Here is a 25,720-nt window from a genome sequence, read left to right on the forward strand (position 1 = left end):
AGATGCATGCCAGTGCCAGTTTCTTTGTGCAGAGAAATGAATGCATTCAGCAGAGAAACAATGATAACCAGATATCTTCATATTTTGAGCCATCTAATGAAATTCCAACCGTGGGATATAATCTGTGTATATGTCTCTCTGGATAGCAACTGGAATAAACTGACTAGCCATAATAAACTTCTGAAACTTAAAGTCAACTTAATATGAACAATGATGTCTGAGTCTGGCTCTGTGATGGACTGACGACCTGTGCAGGGTGTACCTGCCTCTCGCCCAATGACTGCTGGGCTCCAGTTTCCCTGTGACTCTCATCTGGACTAAGCAGTTAAGATAACGGATGGATGGATGGATGGATGGATGGATGTCTGAGTCTCAAAAACGGACCAACAGGAAAATTCCCCTTTAAATATTTGGGAAAATGATTGGATCCTGTTGAGATATGATACAAAATCCTCCAGTTCATCCTGTGTGCTCTCCAAAAACACCAAAAATGTTCTCAAATGACAGTTTATACAGTATTTTTATTTTTATTTTTATTTTTTTTTAATTGAATGCTTGTTTTCAGGACTATATTAAACAGTTTCTTCCTACAGCTACCCACAACAAACCCAGCAACATCAGGTGGTGTCCCCATGTTGTTCCAGCCTGTTGCAGGTACCAGTGGGGCAAAGCCACTTCACGAGCGATGCAACCATATTAACTCAGGCTCACTTGAGCCTAAATATTAAAAAATGAAACTTTTGCTCTTTGGTAGTGAAAGAATAAGAATGATAGGCAGCAGAAGACTTTTTGCAATGACTACAAGTCTTTACAAACACATCAAAATAATTAAATTTAAAATTAATATTCACAGTGTGGCTGTGGGAACAGTTTAAACAAAGTAATTAGACCAAATTGTGGCTCATCTGCTTGTGTTCCACACAAAGAAGTTTAAAAAAAAATGACCCGAAAGCAAAGTTTTACAACGGGAAAAGAAAGTAAAATTCCAAAGAAGTCTTTAAAAGCAAGACTTTTTGTGTTTTAGTCAGCATTTGACACTTCATTTGCTCCTCCAGCAAGACATTAGCTCATCGTGAGTGTGCCCGAGAAAATGGCATTTATCTCCAGCGTTCAAATTGGAAGGAAATCGATTGAGTGAGGAATAAAGAAAAACGTATTCATGTGAATATATATTCTCTCTCTCTCTCTCTCTCTCTGGCTGTCTCTCTCTCTCTCTCTCTGGCTGTCTCTCTCTTTCTCTCTCTCTCTCTCCCCGCATTTCTTGGGAGGTGGGATAGGAGCTGACGTGAATGGCCCAGCCCCAGCCTCTGTGCAATGTGAAGGAAAAAGTCCAGAAAGAGAGATCGAGGGTACAGACTGGATGAGCGCGCAGACGCACCAGATGCGCACCAGGACACAGAGACTACTCCAAGATGCTCAGGAGCTGAAAATGATTTGAACTGCATTAAAATACCCGTACTTGGTACATTTGCTGGTTCTAACACATCTGTGTGATGTGTATAATTAAAGCCAAACCAGAGGAGAACGGCACACCACGGGAGCGCTGATGGAGACACGTCGGACCATAAATATCCGCCGTGAAAACTAAAGTGCCACAAGGCAGCAGTGGAACACACTCCTCCTGTAGGTCCATTTGACAAGGTTTCAAGTTATCCAAAAGGGGTAAGAATAAAACATGAACTTGTCAGAGACCGTGTGGCTCCTGGGCGAGTCGAACCAGAGCAGAATGGAAGAAGAAGACCAGAAACTTTTATTCGGGATCGGGACGGATAATTTCATCACGCTCCTGGTGTTTGGGCTCATCTTCACGCTGGGGGTTCTAGGCAACTCTATGGTGATCACCGTGCTGGCCCGGAGCAAACCTGGGAAACCACGGAGCACCACCAACATCTTCATCCTCAACCTGAGCATAGCGGACCTCTCCTACCTGCTTTTCTGCATCCCTTTCCAGTCCACCATCTACATGATGCCGACCTGGGTCCTGGGCGCTTTCATTTGCAAATTCATCCACTATTTCTTCACCGTGTCCATGCTGGTGAGCATCTTCACCCTGTCTGCCATGTCCGTGGACCGCTACATCGCCATCGTGCACTCCAGAAAGTCGTCCTCTATCCGGGTGGCGAAGCACGCGCTGATCGGCGTGGTGGTCATATGGATCCTCTCTCTGGCCATGGCAGCGCCTATCATGTATTACCAGAACATTTTCCACGGAGGGGACAATCACACTTTTTGCTGGGAAGTGTGGCCAGATCAGAACCAGAAGAAAGTCTATGTGGTGTGCACGTTTGTGTTCGGGTACGTGTTGCCCCTGTTGCTGATTTCCTTCTGTTACGCCAAGGTAAGAAAAGCTGCTCACTGGGTCAGCCCAAAAGCAGAAAGATTACACTGATCTGATAAGGACACATTTTATCTCTTATTTCTTGTCTACAGGTGTTAAATCACTTGCACAAAAAACTGAGAAATATGTCCAAAAAGTCAGAGGCATCAAAGAAAAAGGTACGTATCCACTGTCTTATTTGGATATTTATATCATGTTTAGGCATTTGTAAAGTTTTTCAGCTTTAACATGAGACAAACATTAGATGTATTAAAGATGGCATATGGACTGATTGCACATCTGTCACCTGTTGAAATGATATATCAGAATATGAGTGTAAAATGGATTAAATATTAGCTCACAGCATGAAACAGAGATTCAGTTAAAAGTGGTTCACCTGAAACCTTCACTATGAGACCTGAGTCCCTGTATTTAACAACACACAATTATCTGCCTCGCCGTGATGATAATACCACTTATGAAAATCATTATAATGAAAGTATTTAGTTATTTTTTTCAGTGAATAACCCTTCCTATATGTGGATAAGTGTATTCATGGTTACATATAGCCGCCGTTATTGATTCAATACAGAGGTCAGAGTGAGAGTGGCCCTTTTGGAAAAGGTAGGCGATATTTCAGGCAGTCTTTTGCACAGTCAGTGAATCACCAGCATGTCGGCACCAGATGTCTTTAATCCAACAGTAAGCCAGAAGGAACCATCTCTGCTTCTTCTTTGGTTTCAACTATTTATGCTTTAGTGCTTTCTGTTAACATTTGAGCTTTTAAACACTAAAAAAGGAATGTGCAATCAGACCACCATCTAACGCTCATTATTCTCAGAGGTCATTTGCTGTGGCTTCACCAAGAGACGGTTATCTGCCATCGCCTGCTTGATTGCTGATCTATCTGTGTAACTCCCTCGCAGTCTGGCCGTTGCTCATCACAGCGGGTCAGTTTAACAGCAGTATCTGATAACCGCTGGGTGCTATAAAACCAGGGGTTGCAGACTCCGAGTCCACTGTGAGACACAGGACTGATGAATTTAAATGTGATTTACTGTGACTTTTGTGGCTCTCTACAAATGCGCTTTATTGCAACAGGCTTGAAAATAACTGTTGTGTGCGTGTGGTGGGGTGAGGGGGGTGAAAAAGGGAATGTTAGACATTCGCATGATTTACTGCACTTGCTAAGTAGAGTGCTGCGAGACTGCACAGAGGGAGTGTTACAGGGCTTTGTGACAAATGGCTGCCCAACAGAGCATTTAACCTGGACTCTGCTGCAATGCTGCCAGCATGAGTGACATCGCTTAAGCCATATTTGTATGAATTTAGGTTTGTCTAGACAGTGTGTCAGCTTGTTTCAGGGTGTCCGGAAAGATATCTAATGACTTTTTAAGAGCATTAATGACTAGGATATCTTGGTAGTGAACTTCTGTAATGAAAGGAAAATAAAATCATGTACAAGAGAGAGCAAACAGGTCAGTTACTGTCTTACTTTTACTCAAAAACCTTGCCGGTATGTGATTTTAGGTGTGTGGTGGATGTTTTTATACAGCTAGGTTTATTGAACAATTAGAAACACTATCAGAATCAGTCACAGAATCTGCTGGCACTACTCTCAAACCATTTGAAATATCTATTTAAAAGGTTAGAAAATGGCTGCAGTGAATGCTCCACTGTTGCAGACGTCCATGTTTTGACATCAAGCTAAATGCACTGGCTTATGGCTTATTTCCTAGAGGAAATAAATTGGTACAACACCTGATCCAAAGTCCAAAGATGACTCAACTCCCTGGCTGTTTTATCCTCACTCCAACTTGGGATCATACCTTGCAGCTGTGTGACACTATACCTGCCAGAATCTTGCTGGGTGATAACAAATAGTTCCAAAATGTGACATGATATAAACAATCTGCATTGGAGGTCAGCACTTAGCAAACGATGCTTAGCAGCTTTCTGCTTGGAACAAACAGTCTATGTCTACACATGGTGCAGGTGTCGTTATCTGATGTGAATCAGGAAAATGACATAGTGAGGCAGCTTCCATCAAGCCTTCACCCTAACAAATAACATCTGGTGTCGCTATTTACACTCTCCATGATTACGTGCTTTATTTTTTTGTTTTTGTTGAGGATGATGAAGTTATAATCAGGATATAAATATCCTGCCTAGACATGCTGTTACATTTTCTTCCCATTCTTTTCCTTGACAGATTTCACTGAGATTATCCTTCCTTTTGTTCTTGCAGGCCATAAGTACAGTGACAGCAGTGTCACAGCATTACAAACAAGAAACAATTATTTACAACACTACAAAATAAGCCAGAATACTCTACAATTTGCCACAACATAATTAGTAACAACACTACACAATAAGCTGCAAGACTGCACAATAAGCTACATCACAGAGGTTGCAAAGGAAGTTGTGCTGCATTTTATTTATTTATTTAGCTTTTAGCTTTAGCTTTAGAGTGAGCAACAGAAAAAGTTACGTTACAGAAAGTGGGTAATTTTCAGTCTCAAAGGAGGAAAAGCAAACGGCCTTGAAAATTCAGCAACACTTTAATTACACCTCACTATTGACAGCATTTATAGGCAAGGCAAGGCAAGTTTATTTGTAAAGCACCTTTCATGTACAAGACCATTCAAAGTGCTTTACATGAAACATTAAAAGCATTACAGAAAAAAAGCATAAAAGAAAATACCAATAACAAAATCATAATAAAATCATAAATTATATTAAAATAATTAAAAGCAGGATTAAGTAAACGTTACTGTGCAGATGTCATGCATAGGCGCATAAGAAAAGAAATGTTTATAACCTGGATTTAAAAGTTTCTACATTTGGTGAAAGTTTAATCTCCACTGGCAGTTTATTCTACTTGTTTGCAGCGCAACAGCTAAATGCAGCTTCTAATGTTTAGTCTGGAATCTGGTCTGGACTAGTTGACCAGACTCTTTGGATCGAAAAGCTCTGCTTAGTTTATATGCTCTAACATATCACAGATGTATTCTGGTCCCAAACCATTCTGGGATTTGTAAACAATCAGCAGGGTTTTGAAATCTATCCTGTGATTGACTGGAAGCCAGTGTAACGATTTTAAAACTGGTGGGATGTGTTCAGACCTCTTCGTTCTAGTTAAAGCTCTAGCAGCAGCATTCTGGATGAGCTGCAGATGTTTAATGCTCTTTTTAGGAAGTCCTGTTAAAAGACTGTTACAGTAATCCAGTCGGCTGGAGATGAATGCATGGATGAGTTTCTCCTGATCTTTCTGGGAGACTAAACTTTTAACCCTGCTGATGTTTCTCAGTTGGTAAAAAGCTGTCTTCGTGACAGCTTTTATGTGGCTGCTGAAAGTCAGATCTGAGTCTATCAACACTACAAGGTTACAGACTTGATTGATGGTTTTGAGAGCTCGAATCTCCAACGCTGACCCTCTTCTCTTTGCTACCAAACAGAACAATCTCAGTTTTGTCTTCATTTAATTGCAGGAAATTCTTTCTCATCCAGGTGTTTATTTGCTCCAAACACTGGCACAATAAGTCTATTGGACTGTGGTCATTTGGTGACAAAGACACATAAAGCTGTGTGTCATCTGCCTAACTGTGATAATTGATTTTAAAGTTCTGTGTTATTTGACCCAAAGGGAGCATATACAAGTTGAACAGAAGAGGTCCAAGAACTGACCCCTGAGGTACTCCACAAGTCACGGCCACTAGCTCAGATTCATAGCTGTCAATTGTAACAAAATAACTCCGGCCTTCTAAAGGGGTATCCCAATTCTCCTTTGGACAAAGGCTAAGGGGGAAGGGTGAGGGCTACACACCCCTTAAAGTGAAGATTTTCCAGGACCACACTTCACTGAAGAAGGGGTAGAAGTGTACGGCTGCCAATTACTAGTTCCTGTACAGCGCGTTCACCAGCACCATGTCAACCAACACTGAAAAAGAGGTTTACAAATTTAAGTATTTTCAGCAATAAAATACGATTCAATAACAAGACGGAAATTATGGCGTTATTTTTTACGATCGTATCTTCTGCTCTGTGAAAGTTTGCTACAGTTAGCACAAGAGGCTAGCATTTGCTGAACTGCTGGTTTGATATATGAATGCATAAAACCACTGTCGCTGTTTTCTTTCAGTGACAATCATCTATATGTTGCAGCATTTCCTTTACTTTTGTGCACAGTGCTAAATTGTATCATATGTTTTAACCACGGACGCCAGAACACACGAGGGCACTTATCCGCTACAGAGCAGAAAAGAGGAGTTTATTGTTTATGTTCCTGTTCTTGTACTAATTTCTGTTAAAAAGCCTCCATTAAGTTATAATTACATAAAGAAGTTACACGTGCAATTCCCATGTTGTGAATACAATGTCTGCAAAACAACATTCAAGGGGACAGTAGTTCCCGTTTATGCAGTTTACACAACATTAAAATTTTTATACAATTACTACTACAGTCTGTATTTATATCTACATTAAAAAAAAAAATCAGGCTATGCATATGTATCTCATAGACAACTTGTATCTAAACCTTGTAATGGAATGCATTGGGCTAATGAAATCAAACAAAAAATTTCTACTTTTGATACATACTTCTTGTGATATAAATTTAGCTGTTGTCCACATGCAGTGTGTCTTCTAAAAAAAAAAAAAATAAATAAAATAAAAAAAAAAAAAAAAAAAAAATATATATATATATATATATATATATATATATATATATATATATATATATATATATATATATATATATATATAAAAATATTTATAGTCTTGTATGGAAGCATTGAGCTGTTATCCTCAAATAAAAGTTTGGGCCTTATCATGTTATAACATGATAGTTTTATTGTAAAAACTTGAAACGTATCACGTTAAAACATGAAAAGTTTATCGTGAAAACATAGCGCGTTATAAAGTGATAAGTTTTATTGTAAAAACCAGATGAACGCTAGAGGGATTATATCTCTCGGCTGGCCTGGGACTGCCTTGGGATCTCTCCCGCAGAGTTGGCAAATGTGGCTGGGGAAGGGGAAGTCTGGGCTTCCCTGCTGAGGCTGCTGCCCCTGTGACCAGATCCCAGATAAGCGGTAGAAGAGGGATGGATGGATGGATGGATGGTATAATAAAACTATCACGTTATAACGTGATATGTTTCACGTTTTTACATTAAAACTTATCACGTTATAGATTTTAAGCAAACATTTTTTTTTTTTAATTAATTGACAGTACAAACAACTGACTCATGTCTTTTTAATTAAAATGTAATACCCCACAGAAAAACTGTCTCTCCACAGCAAGGCAAATCTCCCCATACAAAGACCTTCATCAAGCATAATTTGGAAAAAAAGATGCCTTTAATGTGCGAACTGCACTGTAGAGTTGGAAAAATATGTTTGCAGGAGCTATAGCAACGTGCACTACATGGAATGGTCTGATGCTATCATATGTGCTTCTTGACATGGAAATTTTTTCACAATTCACATTGCATATTGAGTCTGTTTCTGCTTGTTTTGTTTCTTGAACATTTTTTAATTTTTGGTTTGATTTTTCTGTAGTGGTGTTTGAACATTTTCCTTGGTCAACATGTGTGTTTCTCTTTTATAACTTTCCCATTTTATTTGTACTTGTTCTAAGTTTGAGACACAGCTGAATGGGAACATCTTTAGTCACACTACAAGTTGAATTACCTACCCCTAAAGAGTTTTTATTATGGTTTCATTGATTGCTTGCCTGTTGAAACCACAATTCCAACAAAAAAAGTCACATGCAAAAGTATGAAAATCTGCAAGCACTCTCTCTGTTACCTGCAAATGCATTTCTGATTAACTAACTAATGTGCATATTTAGACTTCCTGTGCAGGTAATTGCAACAGAATAGCAAATTACAAGGTGGTTGCACAATTCTTCTCATCAGACTGAAATGTTCCTTCAATCCCTGGTGAGTAAGAATTACTCCCATCTGGCAGTTTGCTAATTGAATGCAAACAACTATGGAGTAGCTCTGCCGGCTCACCATTTAAGAGCATTATTACCACTACCAAGGATGCGGAGAAAATATCAACATCTTGCATAGGTATGTCTCATCAGGTGATGAGGTACCAAACGATACATAATTCTGTTTTTAATTATTGATGCTGATTTGTTGCAAGCATGCCTTCCATGTATTTGGTGACAAGCTACTGCTAATAGCTAACAGCCACTAATGTCCCTTGACAAATCAGTTGAAATAAATGATGAATCATGAAGACGGTGATGGTGGGACTTCTGCAAAGAAATAACAGCAACTAAAAACTGTAGAAAGGAGCTTTTCCACTTAAGGCTAACAAGTTAGCATCTCTGCTGTTTTTTTTTTTTTTTTACAGAAAGTAACTGTAAATGATGTGACTCAAGCGGGAGGATAAAGTAGATGCTGGACTACTGGCCCAATTTTTAACATAACAACAACACAAACAGGCCCTGCAAACAAAACAACAGGCCCTGCAATGGACTGGCGAGCTGTCCAGGGTGTACCCTGCCTGTCGCCTAAAGCCAGCTGGGATAGGCTCCAGATTCCCCGCTACCCAGAATAGGATTAAGCGGTTCAGAAAATGAATGAATGAAAATGAATGAACAAAACAAACTTTACTGCTAAATTGAATTAACATACATGTCCATCAGAAAGCTACAACCTATACGTCACTTTTGAAGTCCCTCTCCATCATGAACAGTCTCCATCCGGTAAACGCCACACTAATGTACATTCTTGTTTTTTCTCCCAGTTATTATCTCTCTTTCTTTTTCTTGGCTGTTTCTTCCTCCCTGTCACGGGGCAAAAACTATGGACAGTCTTCCATTTCAATGGGAAATGTCAAGTTAAATACCAGTAATCCACAGTCATCTTGGCTGTGTTTTCTTCCTCTGTCCTGTGACAACAGATGGGGATTCACAGCTAAAACCATAGACTGTATATATATATAGAGATGGACGTATCCTCTGTGACGTCACCCATAGGTTTCTGAAGAACTGAATTGAAGCTTGGTGGGCGGTTCCTACCATCGCCATCTTGGCAGGGTCATGTGTGTCGTCTCGCCTGGAAAAATACAAATATGGTCAAAGAGGTGGAGCTGAGAGGGGGGCTGTGAGTGTCATGGTGGATGATTGACATCGAGTGAGCTCTAAGCTTTCTGTAGCTAAGAGCTAACCGAGCTAAGCTGGAGATAACAGGAGCTAACCAGCTAACGGAGGTAAGCGGGCTAAAGCTAAGTCACGTTGTTAGCTAAAAACCACGGTTGTTCTACGTTCTTCTGACTTGAAGTGTGAGGTCAGGTACCTGTCAATCAAAAGGACACGTCCCTAAATATGCCGAACTTCGAGATTAAATTACTTTTAAACAGGTGAGTTAGAAAAAAATTCACTCCCCCCACAGTGGTCATGAAGGTAAACCTGACCTATTAAACGAAAATGGATTTTTGAACCAGGCTGTTAACATGTTTATTCCTGCTGTGAAAGTTGGTCTTTTTAACATGGGAGTCTATGGGAATTTGCTCTGTTTTGCAGCCAGCCCCTAGCGGATGAGGGGGAACTGCAGTTTTATACACTTCGCATAGGCTTCACTTTTAACCACCGAAGCCTCCGTCTATCTTTCATATACGGTTATGGCTAAAACACATAAGGCTAACAAGTTTGTCCCCTTTCACTTGCAGTATTCAAAGATGGTGATGCAACATGGCAACCTTCTGGTGGGTGCGCCACCATTAATGTATTTATAAATTGAGCTACGAGAATGCTTTCATTTGGATGTGATTGTGATGAGACTAAAATACATATCTATGAAAGTTATACTTGATTTTTGCCAAAAAACAGCCTAATTAGGTTCACACTGTGCCTTTAATTTTTTTTTGCCACTACTTGATATCGGTAAAAGCAAAAACTGATAATAATTTATTTTATGTTCAGCTATGTGATACAGAGAATACTCTGCCTTAAAATAAGATAGTTTTATGTCACATATGTGTTTTTTCTTTTTTTTTTTAAATTTTATTTCACAAAGAAAAAACTTGAATAAACACCCCGCAAGTGTTTTGATTCTATTTTTTTTTTTTTACCCAGGTGATTTACAAAGTTTAAGCTTAAATTGGGCTGTTTCTGTGGCAACTGATTGAAATGACACAAAGTGTTGTTATCCTTTAAATCTGAGCTTGGCGTTTTGTTTTGTGTATGTCAGCTATGGATATTAATATCCATATTATCCATATCTAATATTCTAATAAGCAAAGGCTTTTATATATGGAAGATGATGATAAAATTATTTAAAAAAAAAAAAAACCTGTTTGCAGTGTGTTGCACCATGTCCCTGGTGGAAAGTGAGGGAATTTGTTCCAGTAAGTGTTTAATCAATAATATTTGTAGATGACAAGTGCATGTACAGTTCACATGCAAACCTTTGACATGTAAAAGGAATGCACCTGGAAAGAACAAGGTTGCTCCCACCGCTGCTGTCAAATGCAAACTTCTTATCACCTTCAGTCACCCAGGAAATCACACAGCCTTTCATCTTCACAGCCACTAAGAGAAACTAAATTTCACAATTTGCTGTAGATCATTAATTCATCTTTCCACAAGTACTTTGTATGAAGATTTAAAGTGAACAACCAAAACAGCAAAAAGTAAAGTTTCATATAGAAAAATGTTTTGTATCTGAAACTGATGCAGACGTTATACTTTAGGTAAAAAAATTTTGTGAGAACAAGATCTTCTGTTCACTTTATTTGGCAAAGATGCTCTTCTGGATTGTTGCTGTTGAACCAGAGGTTATAAAAAGCCAATAATCAGCACTCATTCTGAGCCACTCAGGCTTCCAGATGGAAAACACAGATGGTTATGGATGATTATGAAAATGAATATTTGGCCAGTTCATTTTTAAATGTTCTAACAGCCTCTGCAAACCAAAAACAAGAAAAGCTAATGCTCTGGCAGTCAAACTTAATCACTCTACAAAGCCGAGTTATTTTTCCACAGTTGAACTAAGTGACACCAAACATAATGCAGTCATTTCTCTGTGGTTTGTAGAGATTCAAAGTAATGTTGACTGAGCTGTGAGAAGGTATAAATTGTAAAATCATCTATTTAAGTGAGTAAAAATCCTTTAAAGTCATTACAGGTTTAGAATTTTGTTGCAGCTCAACCATCCACATCAAAGCTTACGCCAGATATACATACATACACACACACACACATATATATATATATATATATATATATATATATATATATATATATATATATATATATATATATATACACACGTATATATGTGTGTGTATATATATAAATATATATTTATATGTATGAAACTATATAAGCAAAGGCTTCTATTTATCAAGCATGGAAGTAAAAAAAAAAAAAACAGTATAAAAAACAATAAACAGTTTTTATACAAAAACATTTAATGACAACATTTGCGAGAAAAAAAAAAAAGAAGAGTACCAGAAAACCTTTTTTTTCACTACTTTATTCCCAGTAAGGCTGAGCAGGAACAGCTGAAGGTTCAGCTCTCCTTGACGAGAGTCAGCTGTTTTTATTTGCTTTAAAGAACAGATCTTAGAGCTGACGTGTTCCTAAATGAATAAATCATAAACAAGTGAGGAAACGGTGTGGTAATCAGTAAGCAAGTAAATCAGCAGTTTCATTACAATGTGATATTATATTGATGTAATGGATAGCGATTCAATGTTTGCTGCTATTTCAAATTTAGTCATTATCAGATTTTGATTTGACTTAGATTCACCAGCTGATATGAAATGATACCACAGGTAACTGAACACAAAATTAAAAAAAAAAAAGAAAAAAACTTGCATTTAATATTTTCACTCCTTAACTCAGGTAAATGAATAAAAGATAAAAGCAATATATTTGTATAACAAAGACAGTCTAGTAATAATTTAAACGACATGCCACAGGAACTGATAAATAAAAGTGTGTTTGATGAATGGTAATTGTATTGATTTTTTAATTATGTTTCCATGCTATGTCATTGGCTCATTGGCCATATGACTGATGTATTGCTGTAGATTGATGTATGGTTACACCCAGTAATCAGCTAACAGAAACTAAGGGAGCAGGGGAACTAAAGAACTGAATACACTAAATGAAACTGGAAGTTACATTTAACTCAAATATAACATAAACCAGAACAAGAAATCTTAAAGCACAAAAACACGAGGAAATAACCAAACTGAAATCTAAAGACAGAACCACAACACCCTGACTAGCAACCACTCGTTTTCACACTTACTCCTTGGAGAGTCATCAAAGACAGGCTGGAAGGACAAATTCCATTTCCAGCGGTGGAGCAAACTGGAATTAGAGTGACAGAAATATTGTGAGGTGTGAAGCCGTTTCTTTGTTGTTAATCAACCACACTCATCATTTTTTGCCATTGAGGTGGACTGAACCATTCAGCCTTATTTCACAGGTGCCAAAAAAAAGTAATACACACACAAACGCAAAAAATAGAAACCACCATTTCCTGTTGCAAAGCTACTTCCCGTCTGAAATGTATCCTCCTATAAACATTGAGCAACATTAGTTTTGTGCAGAACTTTAAATGAGCTGCCGGAAGATCTCTGTTAGATTATTGATTCTCTTTTGAGCTAAATTATAAAAGAATGTGTGATGCTGCATTCTTACTCTTATCCATTATTGATCATCAAAGCACTTTTAATAATGAGAAGAATTTCTTGTAGGCTGCATGTAAATTTGTGTTGTCTCACTGAAGGAAAATTACATATTAAAGACAGTTTTAGAAGTCATTCAAGAAGAAGCAAATGCTGTGTGGTTTTTGTTAATCTGGTGGTTCCTGTTACATGCGTGTTTATACCAGCAGTAACTATGTGATTCAATACTTTATAGACTTTCAAATTATGCTGCTTATGTATGTTATAGCTTACCACCAGCAGGTAAGAACATGGAGTGAACCATTAATGAATTCACTGGAAAGCATTTTATTCTTATTCTTATGAGAGCCTGAGCTGTACGAAGTATAGCTTATACCCTATTGTTGTCCAAGTGTATATTCTCGTTCTTCTCGGTTTTTTTTTTCTTTTTCTTATTCTCACATGACATGATGTGCTCTAAATGTAAAGATACATACATGGTTTTGGAACATTTTCATGTACTCCACATCGAGAACATGTAAAACTGTAGTTTTGGGATACTTTGATGGTAACTACGTGTGAAACGCGTGAATTCCAATGTGATCTCACATAAAACCCATATAACTACTCATGTAAAACATAGAGGACCAGCTAACGAGTGCATGTAAATTCCTATGTTAAACTCAAGGACAGCTCCAAAAAATTCCTGCATCTTGTCATTTGCTTCTTGTTGATAACTTTAAAGTGGAACTATTATGTGCATTTCAGGCTAATTTATTTTTATTTCTAAGACCAGAAGGGCTGGGATTGATCGAGTTATTGTCACAAATCTCTTTATTTACTTCAGACCGACCCTCTCCGTAGGCTGTCAGATCAGCCTGTGGGCAAAACGAGTGGATTGAGACTCTTCCGCATTAAGCCCCGCCTCCCAACACTGCACTACATTGGGAGCGCGCACCTGCTTTCGCCGTCATTGTAACATCTCATAAACAGAAGGATTAGGCTAAAATGAACTCAGTAAAAAAAAACAAACTACAATGTCAACACATAGCATACAGCCCTACATGTTGGAACCTGAATCAGAGCCTGAAAATGAAGTGGAAAACAGCAACCCACAGCAACGAATGCAGCAGGATGTCTCTCTTTGGTAAACTCACCAGCCATCGTTGGAAATAACTTTATCCGACATTTTCCACCCGCCTGATGTATTTGTACATGCCCTTGTTAACCAGTAGAAGGTAACCAATCACCGAACCTTATCCCCCGGGACGTCACAAGGATTTCCAAGTAGAAAAAACTCTCTAAAATGACGCGTTTTAGACGAGATTGCTGGAACTCAAACTCAAACTCAAACATGCGTTTAGGTGATAAAAAACAGTGCCGTTCACATGTCTGATGAGGATTCAACACTGTAACACTGCAGAAAGCTCAGAAAACTTAAAATACCATAATAGCACCTCTTTAAAAAAATAATAATGGCTGGTGTATTAACTGAGCCCTTAAGCAGTGTAATTTTTGAAGTTTTAAAGCCTGCTATAAATGACAGCTTGCTCAATTTCCATTAATAAGTGCTCCACATGAAGAACATGTAGAAATCTGCTTTTGGGATATTTTAATGGTAATTACCTGTGAAACTGCAAATCTTCCTAAAACTGCTGTTTTTTTCTTCAGAGTAAACGTCCGTCTCTTGTTTCATCTTATTATCAAATTCTAGTTCTTTCATGATAAATAAAGAAGATAACAACCTAAATCCCTTTCTGAGTGCAGCTGTTTTTGAGTGAACTGCAGTATGAATGGATATTTAATGAAAGTTATAAAAGCTCTCAGATCAAATACTAAAGCTAAAATAATGATAATATTAATAATAATAATACATGTTATTTGTTGGCGCCTTTTTGGACACTCAAGGTCACCTTGTAAGATTAAAAAAACAAGAGTAAATCAATCAATACACACATAAATAAAAGATGCATAGAATAATAATAATAATCAGAAACAGTATGAAATGTTACAGAATATACCAATTTGAGCATAATCATCATTACTGAGTTAAGCACAACTTTTAACATTATTAATGACCATCTTTCACATAGTGATGCGAAGAATTGGGCTCATCAGTCTGGTACAGCTATAAATTGGCTGGATTTTCATATCAGAATCAGGGATGGGTATCTGAACTGGCATTCATTGTGTGTTAAGAACTAGCTGGGCTCATTCTGCACGATGCCTCTGCAATCAGCTGAACGTGGAAGCCATCCAACCCTTTCACAAATGAATGTAGACAACCCTTTTCCCTTTCAGTGTTCTTGTTTGGGTAGTAACAAAAGTTTAACAATTGTTTCTTTTCACACATGTATTTTTTAGTGCCTGTGTTAATATAACTAAGATTCATCTATACCATCCAAGCCATATTTGTGCTTCAAGCTAAAATCTCTGGTCTGCTTTTGTTTCTATTTGTTATGTCCAGTGTAAAGCTGTTAAAACCGGCCCATCAGCGGCATAAAAAGTTGCATAGTGCTGCTTTTAGGGTTGAAGTTTAAACAAGAGATCATATGACTTTTGTCTATTAAACCTCCAACTCCCTGTTTCTGTAACAACTAACTTTCAAGTTGCCTTATAAGTTTTAAATTCAGTCATTATTATTTAGAAAAATTCCTTATCACCGGGCTTAGATTTTTACTGTTTCCAAAGTTGAAATATCATGTTCTCCCAAAATTACTGAGTTTTTTCTTCCCCATCTGAGTCTCTGTGTGAAAATTATTTTTATTCAGTAATTAGTTTGTTATAGTTGTATTCTATGCATGAGAGTTGCAGTAATTTAATTACTACCTCCTCCCTCTACACATTATTTCTAACTTTGCTTGCCTAAAACTATATGGAAAGGAGCATTTTGTTTCTAATCACTTGTCTGGCTTTACATGTTTCTGTTTTCTGTGTTGGAAACTAATTAGCTGTGGATTAAATCCTCCCCATACCTATTGTAGAAATGCAAAGAAGGGGATGGGGAGATCAGGAAGCATGTAATTAGTTTTTTCTTTTCATGATTACACCTTCCAGCTTTAGCCTTTGGCTTTGCTGATAGTCTCACCAGAGGTAATGACATCCACCACTTTCTCTTAGATACTGTGCTGATTTTCATGACCCCCAACAGCTGAACTAAACTGTATGTTTTTCATTATTTTTTATCTGAGGATATAGTATTTAACTTAGAAGAGTATGAAAAGATTATACCTTTCTTATTAACCATATTGCCAGTCACTACACTGTATTCATCCATCCATCCATCCATCCATCTTCTGCCGCTTATCCGGGGTCGGGTTGCGGGGGCAGCAGCCTAAGCAGGGAAGCCCAGACTTCCCTCTCCCCAGCCACCTTTGCCAACTCTGCGGGGGGGATCCCGAGGCGTTCCCAGGCCAGCCGAGAGATATAATCCCTCCAGTGTGTCCTGGGTCTTCCCTGGGGTCTCCTCCCAGAGGGACGTGCCCGGAACACCTCACCAGGGAGGCGTCCAGGAGGCATCCTGACCAGATGCCCGAGCCACCTCAACTGGTTCCTCTCGATGCGGAGGAGCAGCGGCTCTACTCTGAGCCCCTCCCAGATGACTGAGCTCCTCCTATCTCTAAGGGTGAGCCCGGCCACCCTGCGGAGGAAACCCATTTCAGCCACCTGTATACGAGATCTCGTTCTTTCGGTCACGACCCACAGCTTATGACCATAGGTGAGGGTAGGAACGTAGATCGACTGGTAAATCGAGAGCTTCGCCTTCTGACTCAGCTCCTTCTTCACCACGACAGACCGGCGCAGAGCCCGCATTACTGCAGACGCCGCACCGATCCGTCTGTCGATCTCGCGCGGTGATAAAGGGCAGCCTTGGCGGAGTCCAACCCTCATCGGAAACGAATCCGACTTACTACCGGCAATGCGAACCAAGCTCTGACACCTGTCGTACAGGGACCGGACAGCCCGTACAAGGGGGTCCGGTACCCCATACTCCCGGAGTACCCCCGGGAGTATGGGGTACACGGGGGACACGGTCGAATGCCTTCTCCAGGTCCACAAAACACCTGTAGACTGGTTGGGCAAACTCCCATGCCCCCTCCAGGACCCCAAAGAGGGTATAGAGCTGGTCCACTGTTCCACGACCAGGACGAAAACCGCACTGCTCCTCCTCAATCCGGGATTCAACTATCTGGTGGACCCTCCTCTCCAGGACCCCTGAATAGACCTTACCAGGGAGGCTGAGGAGTGGGATTCCCCTGTAATTGGAACACACCCTCCGGTCCCCCTTCTTAAAAAGGGGGACCAACACCCCAGTCTGCCAATCCCGCGGTACTGCCCCCGATGTCCACGCGATGCTGCAGAGGCGTGTCAGCCAGGACAGCCCCACAGCATCCAGAGCCTTAAGGAACTCCGGGCGGATCTCATCCATCCCAAGCCAAGGAGCTTTTTGACCACCTCAGCGACTTCAGCCCCAGAGATAGGAGAGTCCACCCCTGAGTCCACCAGCTCTGCTTCCTCATCGGAAGACGTGTTGGTAGGACTGAGGAGGTCTTCGAAGTATTCCCTCCAACGACCCACTACGTCCCGAGTTGAGGTCAGCAGCTCCCCACCTCCACTGTACACACTATTGATGGAGCACTGCTTCCCCCTCCTGAGCCGCCGGATGGTGGAACAGAATCTCCTCAAAGCCATCCGGAAGTTTTTCTCCATGGCCTCGCCGAACTCCTCCCATGCCCGAGTTTTTGCCTCAGCAACAGCCGAAGCCGCATGCCGCTTAGCCCGCCAGTACCCATCAGCTGCCTCCAGAGTCCCACAGGCCAAGAAGGCCCGATAGGACTCCTTCTTCAGCTTGACGGCATCCCTCACTGCTGGTGTCCACCAACGAGTCCTGGGATTACCGCCCTGACAGCCAACGACCTTACAGCCACAGCTCCCGCTGGCCGCCTCAGCAATAGAGGCACGGAACACAGCCCATTCGGACTCAATGTCCCCCGCCTCACTCGGGACATGTTCGAAGCTCTGCTGAAGGTGGGAGTTGAAGCTCGCTCTGACAGGGGACTCAGCCAGACGTTCCCAGCAGACCCTCACAACACGTTTGGGCCTGCCAGATCTGACCGGCTTCCTCCCCCACCATCTGAGCCAACTCACCACCAGTTGGTGATCAGTTGACAGCTCCGCCCCCCTCTTCACCCGAGTGTCCAAGGCATGTGGCCGCAGGTCCGATGATACGACTACAAAATCGATCATCGAACTGCGGCCCAGGGAATCATGATGCCAGGTGTACATATGGACACTCTTATGGTGGAACATGGTGTTCGTTATGGACAATCCATGACGAGCACAGAAGTCCAATAACAAAACACCATTTGGGTTCAGAGGGGGGGGACCATGCCTCCCAACCACTCCCCTCCAGGTCTCACTGTCATTGCCCACGTGAGCATTGAAGTCCCCCAGCAGAACAATGGAGTCCCCAGAAGGAGCACCCTCCAGCACTCCCTCCAAGGACTCCAGAAAGGGTGGGTACTCTGAACTGCTGTTCAGCGCATAAGCACAGACAACAGTCAAGACCCGTCCCCCCACCCGGAGGCAGAGGGAAACTACCCTTTCATCCACCGGGGTAAACCCCAACGTGCAGGCACCAAGCTGGGGGCTGATGAGAATGCCCACACCTGCTCGGCGCCTCTCACCATGAGCAACTCCAGAGTGGAAGAAGGTCCAGCCCCTCTCGAGGGTTCTGGTTCCAGAGCCCAAGCCATGCGTCGAGGTGAGTCAAACTATATCTAGCCGGAACCGCTCAACCTCGCGCACAAGCTCAGGCTCCTTCCCCACCAGAGAGGTGATGTTCCACGTCCCCAGAGCCAGCTTCTGCAGCCGGGGATCGGACCGCCAGGGTCCCCGCCCCTTGCTGCCGCCCAGCTCACATTGCACCCAACCCCCACGGCTCCTCCCGCAGATGGTGAGCCCACGGGAGGTGGGGCCCATGTAACCCTTTCGGGCTGAGCCCGACCAGGCCCCATGGGCAAAGGCCCGGCCACCAGACGCTTGCTCTCATACCCCACCTCCAGGCCTGGCTCCAGAGGGGGGTCCCGGTAACCCGCGTCCGGGCAAGGGAACATTCATGCCCAGGTTGGTCGTCATCATAGAGGTCAATGAACCGTGCTTGGTCTGGTCCCTCCCCTAGACACCTGTTTGCCATGGGTGACCCTACCAGGGGCACAAATCCCCCGACAACTTAGCTGCTAGGATCTTTGGGATGCACAAACCCCTCCACCACGATAAGGTGACGGCTCAGGGAGGGGTATTCAATGGCACTAAATTAAATTTTCATTAAAAATTATGAGGATGAGCTGTGTGTTAATTATTGTGATGTACATGTCTTTTAAGGTTTCTACATTATTTTAACAATTTCATAAGGGTGGAAAAGGTCCAACAAAAGAAAATGGACATTAAAGTATAAATGGACATAGGTCTTCGCATTGATGAATCAGGCGTGGACATAATCAATCAATCAATCAATCAAATTTTATTTATAAAGCGCTTTACAACAACCTTAGTTGACCAAAGTGCTGAACAAAGATAAAAACAAGTAAAAATATAAAATAGCAGTTCATTCACATGTAAAAATCTCAACAGCCAAAGGCTGATCTAAACAGATGAGTCTTTAGCCTGGCCTTAAACAGAGGCAGGTCCATGATGGAGCGTAACTCCAGAGGCAGAGAGTTCCAGAGTTTGGGCCCTGCCACTGCGAAGGCCCGATCGCCCCACTGTTTACACCTAGACCGAGGGACCACCAGGAGGTGCTGATCAGAGGAGCGCAGGGCTCTGCTGGGCTGGTGAGGAGTCAGGAGGTCGCAAAGGTACGGAGGTGCAAGGCCATGGATGGAGCAGAAAACAAACAGAAGGATTTTGAATTGAATTCTGAACTGAACCGGGAGCCAGTGTAGAGAGAACAGTACAGGGGAGATATGGTCATGTTTGCGTGTGTTGGTGAGAAGGCGGGCAGCCTTAATAATAACCTAGGGCCCCTCCACATTAAGAGCCACCCCACCACCAAAGAGGTTGCTGCGATAAAAACATCTATAACAAGGCAGAAGAGGGCCATACCACAACCATAGGGCTGCAGTGCAAGGCCCCGACTAAGCAGAAAAGGATTGTCACTGTGGCAACAGTCTTGCATTGAGAGCAGGCATAACTCCTGATGTGGAGTATCCCAGTGAGAAAAGCACTGGAGTGGAAAAAATAACTAAAAAACAAATATCAAATCAATATAAAAACAGAATCAATAGAAACGACAAACATAAAATAACTATGAAAAGGTTCGTATAAACTATGTGCTCCGTGAAAGAGATAATAATAATAAATAATAAAAGTAGAATTTAAAATACATCAATAAGTAAATTAATAAAATTGAAAAATACTTAATTTAATAACTAATTAAAAGGTAAAAATGAAGTTGTTTAAAAGTAAAGAAGTCAAAATTTAGAATAATTAGGCTCCGCATATACCGTACGTAGACGTCACAAGTTTATAAGGCTCTGTTCACATCGGAGCTCAGGCTTGATCCCATATTTTACTCAGATCAGATTATTTTAAAATGAAAGTCTGAACGACACAAATTCAATTTTAAAATCCCAGTTTTGAAATCTGACCCAGCCTACTTTCATATGTGGCTCCAAATTGTATACATATCAATTTGTGTTGAAGCGACCTCCGTCTGAACACCATGGCGTATTTCAGAAGTAAATACTTCAGAACTAACCAACAGCATTGTTTTATAAGTGCTTTACCCCAAATTTAGCCTTGGTCTTTGATTTCATTCATTCCAAAAGTGGATCTGGTGAGCTTTACTGAGAACAGGTTGTTTTAGTGTCCAAACCTTTAAATATTCATTAGCTGTGTCTTTTCTTTCCACTCCCACTCTCCCCTCCTCTCAGGGAGCGGATGTCACTGGTGGCTGATCTGGGATTTTAAAAGGCAGGTTCAGCTCGCAGGGTGGGTTGTGACCTCACAAAGAGAAAGCACTCAGACTCACGTTTCAGCACACATTTGCTAAAAAGTAGAGCTAACAAGCGACAGAGGCGACATAAATTTCTCATTTTTGGGCCTCATATGCAAGATGTGGAGACACATATGACTGCTTGAAAACCTTTAGAAAGTGAAATTTGCACTATATAGAAACTTTAATGAAAAGCAAGACCATGTGCAAGAAAGCTGCTGTTAGCTTTTGTAACTAAGTGCAGTAAATCAGGTGCAATTTTTTCTATCTCACATCATCACCCAAAGCTCCTGGTCCTTATTAATGAAAAGCTTCCACAACAGACTCAGTCCAAGTCTCATATAGAGTTCCATCAACACAATTGGACTAAATTATAAAGAACTTAAACAGAACTCTATAATTTTCTTCTGCACCTACAAGTGTTTCATTATCTGTCCTGTGCACATGAATGAATCCTCACAGGCCCCACGTTGCGGCTGATTATGTTAAAAGGGTCGTTTAAATTTTCAGAGAATTGGATTTGGATCCACTGAGAAAGTTTTAATATGGATGATTTATGCGCTCCTGGTCAGTTTGATGTAATATACTAGAAGTTTTATGAGGCACGTATGCGAATGGGCCTGCTGTGCTGAATGCTATGTCATCAACCTGAAGCAACAGCCATCAATATTTTTTATTTTTTATGGTGAATCTATATGAAAAAGTATAATGTGAAACTTGTTAAAAAAAAAAAAAACATTAGGAAGTCTGTGTCCTCTCTGCTCTCATAGCTCAGTCTGGATTTTTTTCTATAACCTCATTACAAACCTCATTTTCAGCCGCTGATGGTAAATGTTAATAGTGCTCTATGAAAAACATTATGCTACAGCTTGGCACCATGAAGCAAGGGTCTTTAGCCATTAGCTGGTGACTTATAGAGCCGCTAGTAGTCTTTTTCTCAGCTTGCAAACCAAATTATAAGTAGAAAGAGGATAAATATGAGGTTTACATTCCTTCCTTTCATTTATTAGTGCAGTTTTAAGGGAAATAAGGATCCCTGGTTCCATGCATGCTATCAAACATTGAATTTTAAAATTAATAACTTGATACACAGTGGCTTGTTTGTTATATATGATACAGTGGTTTCCAAACATTGGGCCCCCTTTTCATTAACAACAATAATGTTATGTACCCCCATCCCACCATGAATCGAATGAAGAGATGTGTCATGAAATATTATTGTTTGGTAAAGAAATGTTCCCTTATTGGCTGCGAGTTCAGTTAAAACCAGGAAAGTATTCATTCTTCTGCTTTTGTGTGAGACGTCCTAGATGTAGAAACTCTTTATACGAGCTGAGCTTAGCAGTTAATGTGACAGATGCTGCTTTGGTAAAAAAACTCTGCTATTCTCGACAGCTTAGTAGTTTATTTCAGAAGTAATCAAGAGGCTTGTCTTTGTGTTCAGGATGAGAAGTCTCCAGATGGCGTCGTAACTTGTTTGGGTTCAAACTGTCAGTTGCTAATATTTTGAGACGTATGATACTGTCATCTCTCTTCACCCTTCGTTACCCACCGTTGTGCTGAGAAAGCCCAGGGCAAGATATGTCTTGTCAAATGTTCTTGTCTTTTGTTTTGTTTTTTTTATTGTTGAAGTGTCTCTTCTTGATTCATCACTGTTTTTATACTGATACCGTCACACATTTGTCAATATTTTGTGAGCAATAAAAAAAACCTATTTGTTTTATTTAGCTTACAGCACTGCCGCCCGCCATCCTATCATCAAGTCAGTAACATGATTGGATGTAAATTATAGATGGATTTTATGTGCTCTTCTAGTGTTAAACAACTGAAAACACTAATTCTACATATTAGATTCAGTCACAAACACACACACACACACTCACACAAACACACACACATTCATGTAGCAGTTCTAAGCATCTATTAAGTGCTTCTATTTGAATTCATACATGTTCATACCCCAAAAGAAACATGAGTGGCAATATGGGGTCCAGTGTTTGGCCCAAGACTTGTTGGCACATAATATAGAGAAACCAGGAATTGATCCATTGAGTCACTCACTCATGAAGGTTGATAGAGATCCACCTGCGAAAACATCTAAAAATTAAGGAGAAATTGCAGAAGGATGCTTTACAATATTAGATTGTGAAGATTTAACATTCTTTAATTGACATTATATTGTTTGAAACTCAACTGCATGTTGGTACAGTGGTTAGCAACAGCTACCACTGTGCCAACATAGTAAGACGGTCAAAGGTTGCATGTTCTCCCCATTCATGCGTGGGTTCTCTCAAGTCCAAAAACATGCATGTTAGGTTAATTGGTTACTCTAAACTGTCTGTAGGAGTAAGTGAGAATGGTATTTTGTGTGTCTATGTTGACCAATGGACCGGTGACATGTCCAGGGCGTACCCTACCTCTCGCCCATTTATTGCTGGGATATGCTCCAACTTCCTTGAAACCCTTTTAGAATGTGATCCTTTTAGTGAAAACATCTGTGTTGAATGTGCAGGTAGATCCAAAAACATGGCAGGACTTTTACTTTATGGCACCTGGATTAAACACCTCTGTATGTTAGTGATCATCTGGAAATGCACCAGAAAATGTCTACAGTTTTAGAGCATCATTATTTTATCAGGGCTTTGCATGTTTCAGAGAGATAATAATTATCTGAAAAACCACTTTAATTAAAACAGTATGACATCACTGTAAAAGAAAACTTAAAAACTTTTTAAAAAATACCCTGGACTTCAGGGCAGCCAGATGTCTGTATCAGAGAGGAAAAAGATACCATTCTTCTCCAAAAATCCAGCTGCTAGCCTTTTCTGTTCCCAAATGTTTATGGAGTGTTGTAAAAACATGATTAGATACTACACAGTGGTAAAACGGACAAATTGCTCCCATCTAAGAAAAAATGAATAATTTTTGTTAAACAGTTGAAAGTCTCATTTTGGACATTTGATTGGTTTTAATTTAGTTTAGTTTGAGCTTAAACTTTCACAAAATGTAGACACTTTTAAATCCAGATTAAAAACATTGCTTTTCTCATGCACCTACGCATGGAATATGCACAACAACTTTTAACTAATTTAGCTTTTAATGATTTAAAATATAATTCATGATTTTACTGTGATATTGCTATTTGTGTTGTCTTTTATGCTTTATTTACACCATCTGTAATGCTTTTAATGTGTCATGTAAAGCTCTTTGAATGGTCTTGTACATGAAAGGTGCTATACAAATGAACTTGCCTTGCCTTAGTTTATGAGATTTATCAATCACTTCATTCTGTTTTAATTTACACTTAACACAGCTTCAGGAGTTCCCATTTAAAATTAACAAAGTAGTCCAAGTTAATAATCTTTCAGGGCTCATTAATATTTAAGATTAATGTCCCAAGTGCAGCATGAAAAAATAGGTTTTTTTTTATGTTTCTGAGGGTACTAACTAAATCTCTCCCATCTTCCTGTCTGTATTTTTCTCCTATGGCCTTTAGACTGCTCAGACAGTGCTGGTGGTGGTGGTCGTGTTCTGTCTGTCTTGGCTCCCTCACCATGTTGTTCATCTCTGGGTGGAATTCGGGACCTTTCCGCTGAACCAAGCCTCCTTCGTCTTGAGGGTGGCCGCCCACTGCTTGGCATACAGCAACTCATCAGTGAATCCGGTCATCTATGCTTTCCTGTCAGAGAACTTCAGGAAGGCTTACAAGCAGGTGTTCAAATGCCAGATTGGCTCCTCTGACTACCCGCTCAATGACATCAAGGAGATCCGCAGCAAAGTGGACACGCCACCCTCAACTAATTGCACTAATGTTTGACTGGCAACGTGAAAATTAGTCATGCCAGCTGTGGGACTGAAACTCACAATGAGTCATCAGACACAAGTGGGTGTTTATTTTTGATGTAGGTAAGTATGGTTGAATGTATTACTCCACACAAGCGCTGGTTACTTTTGCTGGATTGGAGAGGATTCAGCCACAGTGGCTGTAAGACATGAGTTCTTTTACTTAAGAAAAAGCCTGTGGTAAAACTCAGGAAACTCAGGCAAATGGGCCTCCATCCACAGTACAATGGATATTTACATATCACTATGTGTCATATTTTTACGAGAATGGCTTTAATATGATGGAAATCACTGACTTTGTTTGGAAAAGTATTAATCTAATGTGTAGAAATTTAAAACCACTGTAAAATTGTTGTGTGTCTGAGGAACAATTGTAAGATTTTGTGAAATTGTAATTCTTTTATGGGGGGAGGGGTTTTAAGTATTACCATTTCAAATTTGTTCAACTGCTTATCCCAGTATGTTTCTTTGGCTGGTTTATGGGTCTGCTAGGAGGTGGGCTTTGTGCTACTTCATGCAGAAGACAAACTGCTCCAGGAAGATATGTTAGCTTAGCTAGCTAGCTTGATTCACAAACCTCAGAATTTTAGCTGATTTTAACATGAAGTATATTCACTAGTAACTCCAAAATTGTTATTAATTCATCCATTACAAAGTAAACATTGTTTTACTTATTTACATCATGTAGATGAAATTTAGCTTGGCTTGCTTATCTGTTTGAAAGATTGATGGTGTGTGACTGCTAAGGCTAGCTACACAGATGGACTATAGCATCTGTACACCTTCAGATTTTTTATTCAGAGTTCTTTAATTCTTGACTAGACCTTGAACTAAGGTCAAATTCACATTATTTTTTTCAGAAAATTTGACACAGTAATAACTCAAACTGCTACACTTTATTTTTTTATTTTCAGTGCACTCTGC

The 25,720-nt window shown here is 40.3% G+C and overlaps 1 protein-coding gene across 1 annotated transcript; it reads left to right on the forward strand.

Annotated features, from left to right (window-relative positions):
• Nucleotides 1-1,408: 1,408 nt before the first annotated feature.
• On the forward strand, nucleotides 1,409-24,770 carry LOC306755997 (galanin receptor type 1-like; the record flags this gene model as incomplete). Its single annotated transcript, XM_079240609.1, has 3 exons — nucleotides 1,409-2,338; nucleotides 2,431-2,496; nucleotides 24,450-24,770. The coding sequence occupies exons 1-3, from the start codon at nucleotides 1,676-1,678 to the stop codon at nucleotides 24,768-24,770; spliced, it is 1,050 nt and encodes a 349-aa protein (XP_079096735.1). The 5' UTR covers nucleotides 1,409-1,675.
• Nucleotides 24,771-25,720: the final 950 nt, after the last annotated feature.

The sequence above is a fragment of the Telmatherina bonti genome (genome assembly GCF_933228915.1).
Source record: "Telmatherina bonti genome assembly, chromosome: 5".
NCBI lineage: Eukaryota > Metazoa > Chordata > Actinopteri > Atheriniformes > Telmatherinidae > Telmatherina > Telmatherina bonti.